A 12,316-nucleotide genomic window follows, 5' to 3' on the forward strand; every position below is an offset into this window, starting at 1 on the left:
CAGAGCCAAGGACCAGAGAGACAAGGACCACATTAGAAGGATAAGAGGAGGGTTTTCACTTTGATCACATCACTTGGCACAAGGCAGCCCTAAGGAGCCCACTGGGCCTTTCCTTTCCCCAGTGGGGAATGAGATCCCAAGGTGGACACCCGACTCACCCAGCACTGTATTACATGTCAAATATTTGAAATAAATCTGAGGGGATTGTTTATGTAACCTGAAGCCAGAAGATATCCTTCTTTTTTGTTTTTGTTTTTTTCCTAGAGGCTTAGTTGCTTTAGTTATAGATTGAGATCCAATATCCATCTCAAATTAATGCTTGTGTATGATGAGAGGTATAGACAAAGTTCATTTTTGTCTTTATAGATAACCAAATGATTAAGTATCTTTACTGAAAATGCCATCCTTTCCATAGTAAATCACAGTGGTGCCTTTGTTTAAATCATGTAATCATATATGTGAAGTGTTTCTATAGTCTCTGCTCAGTTGTGTTGGTCTATTTGTCTTTATTTGAGTCAATACCACACTGTCTGGGTAACTGTAGCTTTATCAGAAGTATGGGTATATGGCAGTACAGTCCTCCAACTTTGATGTTCTTCATGATTGTCATAGCTATTCTAGGGCTTTTGCATTTCCATGTAGATTATAGAATCAATTCATTAATTTTTTAAAAAATCATTATGGAGATTATATAATTAGAATTAAATTGAATCAGTAGATCAGTTTGGGAGAAAAGTGAATTTTTCTACACTGAGTTTTCATGAACATGGTACATATCTTTATTTATTAGTTAAATAAATTAAGCCTGGGTGGCTTAGTTGGTTAAGTGTCTGCTTTCCACTCAGGTCATGATCCTGGAGTCATGGGATCAAGTCCTGCATTGGGCTCCCTGCTTAGTGGGAAATCTGCTTCTCCCTCTGCCTGCTGCTCTTTCTCTCTCTCTCTTTCTCTCTCTGACAAATAAATAAAAATCTTCAAAAAAATTTTTTTTTCCTCCGGGATGTTTTGTAGTTTGCAGTGTAGAAGTTTTAAACATCTTTCATTTTACTTCTGGGTATTTGACATTTCTTGACACCACTGTAAGTGGTATTATTTTTAAATTCTATTTTCTGATTGTTCATTTCTAGTTTATAAAATGTAGTTTATTTTTGCCTGCTGACCTAATATGCACTTATTTCTAATTGCTTTTTTATAGATTCCTTTGGATTTTCCACTTAAGTATGTCATCCTTGGATGATAACTTTTACTTTTTTCTTTGCAAACTTTATACCTTTTGTTTCGTTTTTGCACTGATTAGACCCTCCAGTGCAAGATGGAATAGAGGCAGCAATTATGGACATTCTTGCCCTTTTGTTGAACACAGAAGCATGTAATATTTCACCATTAGTTAAGATGTTACTTGTAGTTTTTTTGTAAAAACTTAACATCAGTTTGGGGAATTTAACTTTATTCCTAGTTTGCTTTTTATTTTTGTTATGAAAACTCTAGGTGTTGAATTTTATCAAATGCTTTTGCTGCGTTTACTGTATGATCATTTGGTCTGTTTTCTTCATTCTTTTTATGTGGTGAATTTCATTGATTGATATCCAAATGTTAAACCAACCTTGCATTCCTGGAAAAAATTCTACTTCACTGATGTTTTATTACCCTTTTGATATATCCTGGATTTGATCTGATAAATGTTATTGACACAAATGAACAAATCTGTTAGAATTTCTAGGAAAAAAAAGAGTTTCATTCAAGCCCAAGTTAGAACAGCTGTCCTGGATACAATCTTCACAAAGAAGAGAGCGCTTTGATAAGGGAGAACATTTGGTGTAAGATTTTATTCATTTTATACATAAAGAGTTACATAAAGAGTTACAAATTATTAGACAAAGAACATTTTAGGAAATTGCAGACCTTAAGTTTCCTGTATATGCAGGGCTTAGACTTCAGTTTTAGCGGAATCAGGGAAGTTTCTTCTTTCTCTTTCATGTTCAGAACGTTCCTTTCTGTTTATTTTCTTTAACAAAGCAGATATACAGTGTGTACTCAGGGAAGAAATAGAATCCATGCTTTGAAGTTTTGCCTAGTTACTTTGACCTTGCTAAATGTTAAGGTGTAGCCTGCCCTGAAGTCCAGGAACAGGACCCATAGGCATTAAAAATAGAAAATTTCTTTCATCAACTTCATTTAGGATTTTTGCATATTTGCTCATGAATGTAATTTTTTTGTCATATCCTTCTCAGCTGTTGATATCAAGATTATGCTGGCCTAATAAATTGGGAAATACTTCTGTTATATTATCAGAAAGAATTTGTGTGATTAATGCTGTTTCTTCTATAAAGAGGAGAATACGTTGGCAAAATATTGTATGTAGGAGTTTTCTTTATGAAAAATTTCTAATTAGGGATTCCATTTCTTTAATAATACAGGACTATTCAAAACTGTATTTCTTCTTATGCCCATTTTGGTGTTTCTTTTCAAGGAATCTGTCCATTTTCTTAAAATTGTCAAATTTATTTGCCTAAAATTGTTTACAGTCTCCTCTCACTATACTTTTAATGTCTATAAGATCTGAGATGATATTGCTTGTATGTGTTTTTCTCCTTATTTTTCTATATCTGTCTTAGTCTTTATTAAAAGAAAAAAACCTGGTTTTGGCTTTCTTGGCTTTCTGTTTTAACTCTACATTTCATTAATTGATGAACTTTATTGTGTTTTCCTTCATTTTTTGAGGGAATTTGATTTGCTGTTCTGTTTCACACTTATTGAGAGGGAACATTAGATCTTAGATTTTACACATTTATTCTTTTTTTTTTTTTTTAAAGATTATTTATTTATTTATTTGACAGACAGTGATCTCAAGTAGGCAGAGAGACCGGCAGAGAGAGAGGGAAGCAGACTCCCCGCTGAGCAGAGAGCCCGATGCGGGGCTCAATTCCAGGACCCTGAGCCAAAGGCAGAGGCTCAAACTCACTGAGCCAGCCAGGCGCCCCCATTTATTCTTTTTTAATAATATACGTATTTAAAGCTATTACGTTCTCCCTGAGCATTCCCTTAGATATATCTCACAGGTTTTGATATGTCATATATTTATTACATTTCAGTTTAAAATATTTTATAATTTCCATTGTGATTTTTTTTGATCCATGATTGATTTTAAGAATTTTATATTTAAGTAATCCTTCACCGAACATGGGGCTCAAACTCATCACCCCAAGATCAAGAGTGCATGCTCTACCAAATGAGCCAGCCAGGCATCCTGACCTGTGAGTTATTTAGAAGTGTGTTGTTTATGGGTTCCTGGGTGGCTCAGTGGGTTAAGTCATTGCCTTTGGCTCAAGTCATGATCTCAGGGTCCTGGGATAGAGCCTCACATTGGGCTCCTTGTTAAGTGGGAAGACTGCTTCTCTCTCTCCCCCTCCCCTTGCTTGTGCTTTCTCTCTCAGATAAATAAAGGATTTTTTTGAAAAGTATGTTGCTTAATTACCAAATATTTAGGAGTTTTCTAATTACCTTTCTGTTATTGGTTTTCAGATTTCATTCCACTGAAGTCAGTTATTTATATGATTTCAATAACCTGAAATTTGTGGAAACTTGCCTGACCTAGAAAAAGTTTATTTTTGGAAATGTTCCAAATGTAATTTGGAAATGTGAACATGAGGAAAAAATGTATACTGACATATTTAGATCAAATTAGTTAATCATTCTATTCACATCTTTGGTAGCTGTGTTAATCCATTTGGGCTGCTATCACAAAGTACAATAAACTGGGTAGATTATAAATAACAAATCTATTTCTTACAGTTCTGGATTCTGGAAAGTCTAAAATCATGGCACCAGCAGATTTGGTGTCTGGTAAGGATCTGCTTTCTAGTTCATAGGTGAACAGTTGTCTTCTTGCCATGACCTCATGTAATGGGAGGGATCAGGGATCTCTCTGAGGCCTTTTTTTTTTTTTTTTTTTGAGAAAAGGGAGGGCTAGAGGGAGAGGGAAAGAGAGAATCTTAAGCAGGCTCCATGCTTAGCATGGAGCCCAACATAGGGCTTGATTTCACAACCCTGAGATCATGACCTGAGCTGAAATCAAGGGATGCTTAACGAACTGAGCCACTGAGGTGCCCCTGAAATGATCATGTTTTTATCCTCTCTCTTGTTGATGTGGTGTTTCACAATAATTTTTTAATGTTGAATCACCTTTGCAACCCAGGAATAAATCCCACTTAATCTTCATGAATTATTTTTTTAATTTATACTTGGACTGAGTTTGCTAATATTTTGTTGAGGGTATTTGCATCTGTGTTTGTCAGAGATATTAGCCTACAGTTCTCTTTTTCAGCAATATGTGTCTGGTCTTGATATCAAGGTAATGCTGGCCTCATAGAATGAATTTGGAAGTTTTCTTTTCTCTTCTTTTTGGAATAGTTTAAGAAAAATAGGTATTAACTCTTTTTTAAATATTTGGTAGAATTTGCCATGAAACCATCTGGCCCCGGACTTTTGTTTTTTGGGAGTTTTTGATTACTGATTCAATTTCTTTGCTGGTTATCAGTCTGTTTACATTTTTTGTTTCTTCTTGTTTCAGTTTTGGGAGCATATATGTTTCTAAGAATTTCTCCATTTCTCCTAGGTTGTCCAATTTGTTGGCATATAGTTTTTTCACAATACTCTCTTAAAATCCTTTGTATTTCTATGGTGTAAGCTGTTATTTCTCCTCTTTCATTTCTGACTTTGTTTTGAATCTTCTCTCTCTCCTCTTTATTCCTTCCTTCCTTCCCTTCCTTCTTACCTTCCTTTTTTCTTTCTTTCTTTCTCTCTTTTTCTTTCTTTTTTATGAATCTGGCTAAAGGTTTATCAATCTTGTTGCTCTTTTCAAGGAACCAGCTCCTGATTTCATTGATCTACTCTACTGGGGGTTCCCCCCAGGTTTTAAAGCTTTTATTTGCATATTAAAAATTGTGCATTCCAATAATTAAAATCATTTGAACAGAAAAAGTGGCACTTTACAGCTTATAGGACACGTTGGACCAGGTTTCACTGTTGTCCCACCCAGCTTCTTCGTTCACCAGCATACGGGTTCTTTTCCTTCCATGCCAGCCAGACAGGCAGATGGGCACAGCAGGTGTCTTCCTTGTGGGTAGTTATGTTCTGATGTGAGCTGCACCATTTCCACAGGCAGTTGCCATGGGGCTTCACATTGCCATACTGGTGGTGTGGGTTACTTCTCTTAGAACTGATCTGAGGTGCCATGAGCATAGTGGGGCAGGGCAGATGTTTACCAAGAGTTACTGAGGGTTTGGGGGAGCATAGGACATAAGGAGAATGTCATCAAAGAAATAGTTTTCTGAGATAGAAGAATTGTTTGGAGTAGTCTGCCTAAATATTGTGCTAACATGAATAGCAGATCGGGTTTGTAAGTCAGGAGCAGGAACTGTATAGGAACGAGGTTCTGTAATGATAGTAAGATAGTAATTATTTAGTGCTTTCTTGTGCCAGAAGTTGTTCTAGAAGCTTTACAAATATTAACTCATCAATTCTTCACCATAGCTGTATCAGATACCCACTGTCATTCTGGTCGTTCAGCTGAGAAACTGAGTAGACAAGCTAAGCAGTTTGTCCACGGTCACATGGTTGATGGGAACCCAGATAATACTGTGCTAGACTCCTTGTTCTTAACCAGCAGGCTGTTTTGTCTTTCTCCCGGTTTACTCTGGCTGCATCGAAGTGACTCCACCAACATCCTGGGTATTTGATTTATAGTTGCTAATGTAGTTCCACAATTAAGGGTAAAACTCTTTGTGAGAATAAAACCGGTATTGCCTAGCTTGCCAAAGCAAACCCTGAGTGGATAAGATTTCTAAAATCTAGTTTATATATATAAAGTCTACTTTTACGGTTTTTACTTATTTTGCCCTAGTTAGACACAAAGCTTTAATTAGAGGTAGAAAATCCAGTTTTGACAATAGAATCTTATGTGCTTGAACCTCTAGAATGTTGCTGTATTCCAACACTATAAAGGATTGATTGATATCAGAAGACAAGGGGAGCCACGTCAGATAGTGAAATATATTGATCCTAAAGAGGTGAGGATGGTATTTATTCTTGCGGCATCTGTTTTTTCCCTTCAAAATGTGTGAGTGCTCTATAAATATGTCTGTGTTTCTTTTTAAAAACTTTTTCTTGAAGTGTGACCCACACATGGAAAAGTTCATGAAACACAAATGTGCAGCTTGGTGGGTCATCCCAATCCCCCGTGTAGCGATCACCCAGATCAGAGTGTGAGACAGACCCCTGGCTTGTGGCACTCTGCACACCTCTGCGCGTCGCGGCCAACTCCCTGCTCCCAAAAGGCAACCACTAGGTTGGGTTGAAGCTTTGTTGTTGTTGTTTTCCAGTCTTCGCTATTCTTGAACCACGTGTGAATAGAATCCTCTGGTGCGCTTCCCTATCTTATCATTCAACCTTGTGTTTGTGTCGCTCAATTCTATTCATTTTCTAAAAAATAATGATGGTTATTTAATTTTATGAATGTACTACTGTTTATTCATTCTACAGTTGATTGACATTTCTAATGCTTTTCCAGTTTGAGTCTGCTACAAAGACTGCTTTTGGGAATAGTTTTATTCATCTGTCCTGTGCACGCGGCACAGATTTCTGCCCCACCCAGAAATGGAATTTCAAATTCTTTTCCAAAGTGACTGTACAATTTGTATTAACCATCATCAGTCTTTTGGAATTCTTGGTGCTCTGCATCCTTACCAATGCTTAATATTATAAACTTTTTTAAGAACAGTCCTCCCTTTAGACATACTTAAAGTTTTGGTCCCAGCGCCTGCCTTCTTCGTTCTCTGTCTGAGGCTTTGGGCTGAGATGTTCAGGGCCCTGTGCCGTCCCACTCTGAGTGAGTCCACGCACACTCTCCTTCCTACTCCCCTCCCCACCCATTCACACCTCGGGGTCCATACAAGTGCTGGAGCCTATTGAAAGTCAGGACTCCCTCAGCAGTGAGGGGAACCCCATGTCTGTACTGCTCTGCCTCATTCTTAACACTGCAGGGCAGGGGGGCGGGGGGCGGGGATGGACCAGGGGGAATCGTTCCGCCTCTGCTGTTCAGGGCTCCAACTCTTAGGTATTACCACTACAGTAAGTGATTAAAAGCTTTCTTTCCCTTTTTGCTTGTTTCCTTCATTGGCTCTTCTGACACCCGACGCCTCAACAATGGTTCTTCCAGGTCAGCTGAGCTCCTGACATTTTTTTTTTCATGTCTTTTATGTGTATATTGTCTCTCACTCTTCCAGGCTTTAAGCAGTTCTTTATGTGTTCTTCATACAAACCCTTTGTTGGTTTTCTGTGCTGCACATGACATTTTTCATTCTGTGATTTGACTTGTCACTTTTACGGTCTTCCCTCCTTTTTTTTTTTTTTTATCGTGAAAATTATCAAACATATAGAGAAGTAGAAAGAGTAAAGTAATAAACCACAGGTACCCATCCCCTAACTTCAACAATTAGCAATTTATAGCCAGTCCTGCCTCATCTACATTTCCTCCCTCTTTCCCCAATCCCTAGGTTAATATTTTGAAACAAGACTTCATTATTGTGGTGAACAGTGTTTTGGTGAACAGAGTTCTTAATTTTTTTTTAAATATTTTTCTTTATTTGATAGACAGAGATCACAAGTAGGCAGAGAGGCAGGCAGAGAGAGGGAAGCAGGCTCCCTGCTGAGCAGAGAGCCCAATGTGGGGCTCGATCCCAGGACCCTGAGATCATGACCTGAGCCAAAGGCAGAGGCCTAAACCACTGAGCCACCCAGGCACCCCCAGAGTTCTTAATTTTAAAGTAGTTTAAATTATCAACCTTTTTGTATATGGTTGGTGCTTTTTATAAACGACACTAATCCTGAAGTCATAAAAGTATTTTCCTATATTATATATAAACTTTACCAATTTGCCTTTTCATATTTAGATCAGCAGTACATGTGGGGTTGATATTTTGTGTACAGTATGAAGTAGAAGTCACTTTCATATTCTTCCCTATATATATCCAAATGATGAAACACTTTTTTTTTTTAAGATTTTATTTATTTATTTGACAGACAGAGATCACAAGTTGGAGGGGGGAGCCAGCACCCTGCTGAGCAGTGAGCTTGATGCCCAGCTCCATTCCAGGACCCTGAGTCCATGACCTGAGCCTAAGGCAGAGGCTTAACCCACTGAGCCACCCAGGCGCCCCAGAAACACTATTTTTTAAAATCATAGTCCTTTCTTTACTGCTCTCCGTGCCACTTTTATCATAAATTGAGTAACTATTTTTGGATGGGTCTGTTGATGCTTTTTCTATTCTCTTCCATGGTCTATTTTCGACCCTTGTCATAATTATTATAGGTTTGTATTAGTATATGTTTAAAACAAGTTTTTATGGTAAAAGAGTACTCCCATTTTGTAATTCTTCAAAAAGACACTTACAAGCTTTTGTTGGTGCTTTGTATTTCCATGTAAATTTTAGAATTAAGTTGTCAGTTTATACACATAAAATCCTCCACCATTGGGAAAATAGTGGACTAGGGAGCTCTTCGAGTAACTGTTAGAATCACCTTTATTGGAATTCCGGAATCCAATAAAGGAAACATCGGGCGACTAGGAGCGTGCTTCATGAAGAAAAAGGCTGCTAAATTCACGAGGAAGCGTTGTCGTGTTTGTGTTCACCCACCCAGCAGGCCTCCTGCCTCAGCTTGTTGGTAGCTACGGAGACAAACATTTACATTCTTGGTGTGGCTTTCTAGGGCCAAGGGGTCAACTAGAGATCTTATTCTCAAAAATTGTTGTTGTGGACTTTGACCTCTCTGGCAGTTGCTTTAGGGACCTGCACAGAGGCTTGCCTTTGTTTCTCCTCACCGCCAGGCACCCCCAGGGCTGGGCCAGCTCCCTGCCCACAGACAAGATACAGGGGCTGCCAGACAGGTCAAGAACAGGCAGACCCAGAGCCTGGGAAGGACAAGACTGAGGATGAACATACAGGGTGTCTGAATAAATAGAGAGTATATTAAAAAATCAATTAGTGATTGTCAGGTCCTGGCCAGGGAGGGAGAGAATGGGGAAATGGGGAGTGACTGCTTAATGGGTATGTGGGTATGGGGTTTCCTTTGGTGTAAAAAAAATATTCTGGAAATAGACAGTGGCTAAACAATGTTGTGAATGTATCAGATGCACTAATGGTAAATTTGTGTTGTGTGTATTTGACACTATTTTATTTTATTTTTTTAGAGAGAAAGAGTGGCAGGAGAGGGGCAGAGGGAGAGAGAGAAAATCTTAAGCAGACTTCATGCCCATTGTGGAGCCTGATGTGGGGTACAATCTCACAACCCTGAGATCATGACCAGAGCCAAAATGGAGAGTCAGATGCCTAACTGACTGAGCCACCCAGGTGCCCCTAACAAAATTTTTAAAAATGTTTTAAATATTTTAGAAGTGGGATTGTATTGAATATTTATATCAGTTTGAGGAAAATGGACTTCTCAACTCTTTTTCTCAAAAGAAAAAGCTCCAGTCCATGAACATTTGTAGGAAACATGGTGAGATACTGCCCAGATTCCTCTTAAAAGGAGTTAGTACCCAGTTCAGTCCCAGGGACTGTGATCAGCAGAGAGCCTCCAGCTCCGAGCATCTTGTTTCTACCTTATCTGGGGAGAACTGCCTCAAGGTCAGTCAGGTATTTCCAGGGCAGTTCATATCCAGTAACCAAGCAGTGTAGGGTAGAGTAGGGAAGGGGGCATAAAGTCTGACCTGAGGTAGTCCAGTTTGGCAATATTCACTCCAGAAGCCACAGGCTTGGATCGCCCTGCATAGTAACTCAAACACATCCTTCCTCTTCTTTTCTAGGTGTTGATCCCTTATTAACATGTAGCACCCAAATGTCTTTTCAGTATCTTCTTCTGGAAATCCCAATCCTTAACATTATTTAGTTGTTTTATAATTTCTCTCAACAATGCTTTATAGTTTTCTGTGTAGAGAATTTGCACATTCTTTCTTAGATTTAGACCTTGCTTTTTCAAGCTCTTTTTAAATAGTAATTAGAAAATTTTTACTAACTTTGGGGCACGTAAGTGACTCAGTTGCTTGAGCATCCCACTATTGGTTTCGGCTCAGGTCATGATCTAATGGTTAATGGGGTTGAGCTCCACTTCATCGTCAGGCTCCATGCTCTGTGGAGAGTCTGCTTCAAGGTTCTTTGTCTCTGCCCCTCCTCCCACTCATGAATACTCTCGCTAAAATAAATAAATCTTTAAAACAAAAATTTTTTTACTGATTTCTGTTGCAAATACATAGGAAGACAAGTAATTTTTGTTTGTTTCTTAGCTTTGTTTCAGCAACTTTGCTCCCTCATTTATTAATTCCAATAATTAGTGCATAGATTCTTTTGGATTTTCTACAGGAACAAGCATGCCAAATTCAAATAATGAGTTTATTTTTTCCCTTTCCAAATATACAATTTATTTATTTTTCTCATACTTCCACATTAACTAGAGCCTTCAGTAAATTGGTGAATACAAGTGGTAACCACTGCCATTCATGATTTCAAAAGGAGAGGGCTCAACAATCCATCAAGTTTAGAGTATGCTATAGGTTTTTGTGTAGAAAACTTTTATTAGAAAGTTCCCTTGGGCTCCTGGGTGGCTCAGTGGGTTAATCTGCTGCCTTCGGCTCAGGTCATGATCTCAGGGTCCTGGGATTGAGTCCCTCATCAGGCTCTCTGCTCAGCAGGGAGCCTGCTTCCCTCCCTCTGTCTCTGCCTGCCTCTCTGTCTACTTGTGATCTCTGTCAAATAAACAAATCTTAAAAAAAAAAAAAAAAGGAAGTTCTCTTCTCTCTTTGAGCGAAAACAAGTTTTTCCCCCAATCCAAAAAATGGATGTTAAATTTTATGACATTTCTCTGCTCTTATTGAGATATTATTATTTTACTTGAATGTTAAACTACTTAGCATTTCTGGAATATACACATTTTGGTCAAAATGTCTTATCTTTTTCAAATATCACTGAACTTAGTTTGCTAGTACTTGGCTTAAATTTTTGTACCTACATTCAGGCAGACCATGTAATTTACTTTCTTCTATTGTTTCTGTCAGATTTTGGTATCACGTTTAGCTGACATAGTAGCACAAGCTGAGAAATGTTCCTTCTCGTATTGTGTGTTCTTTCTTCTGTAAATGGAAGGATTTACCAGGGAAGCCAGAAGTTTACTTGGTGGAAAGATTCTAAATTACAGAATTAGTTTATAGTTATAGATCTATTCCTATCTTATATTTATTTTTGTGCTACATTTGATAAGTTGTACTTTTCTGGAAGTTGCCTGTTTCACTTAAATTTTCAAGTTTATTTACTAGAATTATTGATAATATTCTTTAATGATCTTTATAATGATTCTTTAATGATCTATTATAATTTCTCTTTATTTTCTGCCTATGCACTTTCTTTCTTTCTTCCCTCTTAATTGTATTTATTGAAGTATAATTAACATACACTGTTACATTACTTTCAAATTTACAACATATTGATTCCACAATTTTATATATTAGTCAGTGCTCATCAAGATAAGTGTAGTGTAGTCACCATACTATGTCATTGCAGTGTTACTGCGTTCCCTATGCTATAGTTTTCATCTCCATGACTTAATTTATTTTAAAACTAGAAGTTGTACCTCTTAATCCCCTTCATCTATTTCACTCATCCCTTCACACATCTCCCCTCTGGAAACTACCAGTTTGTTATCTGTATTTAAGAGTTTTGAGAGAGCAGGAAGATGGCAATGGAGTAGGAGGACCCTAGGCTCATCTCATCCCACCAATAAAAGTAGATGACTATCAAAACATCCTCAATACCCTAGAGATCGACCTGAAGAGCAACATAACAAATTCCACAACTAAAGGAAGAGAAGCCACATTGAAGAAGGTAGGAAGTGCAGAGATACAGTTTAGAGGAAAAATAGTTCACGAGTGCTGTGACGTGAGCCGTGGTCATGGAGAAGGGCAGGAGCATACAGGGGAACACACAAGAAAAATGTTTCCCCAAAGCTATTGGCTTGGAAAATGAGAGAGACTGAATTTTATGGGTTCCTGTAACCACCAGGGCTTGAAGTCTGAAGTTTTAAAGGTCAGCAGGCTTGACTGGGGTAGAACCTGGAAGGGAAAAGGCAGGCAGACAACCCAGGCGCAGACAGCTTGGAAACAGCAATCTTTTTTTTTTTTTTTTTTTAAAGATTTTATTTATTTATTTGACAGACAGAGATCACAAGTAGGCAGAGAGAGAGAGGAGAAAGCAGGCTCCCCACTGAGCAG

General features: G+C 38.1%; 1 protein-coding gene across 1 annotated transcript in view; it reads left to right on the top strand.

The window, feature by feature from the left end:
• C1H11orf65 (chromosome 1 C11orf65 homolog) overlaps window positions 1–12,316 on the top strand; it is a 60,468-nt gene that overhangs the window by 19,639 nt on the left and 28,513 nt on the right. Inside the window, exon 3 of the mRNA XM_059418031.1 lies at window positions 5,976–6,068. Coding sequence (XP_059274014.1) covers window positions 5,976–6,068 — 93 coding nt within the window. The remainder of the gene's footprint in view (window positions 1–5,975; window positions 6,069–12,316) is intronic.

Source organism: Mustela nigripes, chromosome 1 (genome assembly GCF_022355385.1).
Source record: "Mustela nigripes isolate SB6536 chromosome 1, MUSNIG.SB6536, whole genome shotgun sequence".
NCBI lineage: Eukaryota > Metazoa > Chordata > Mammalia > Carnivora > Mustelidae > Mustela > Mustela nigripes.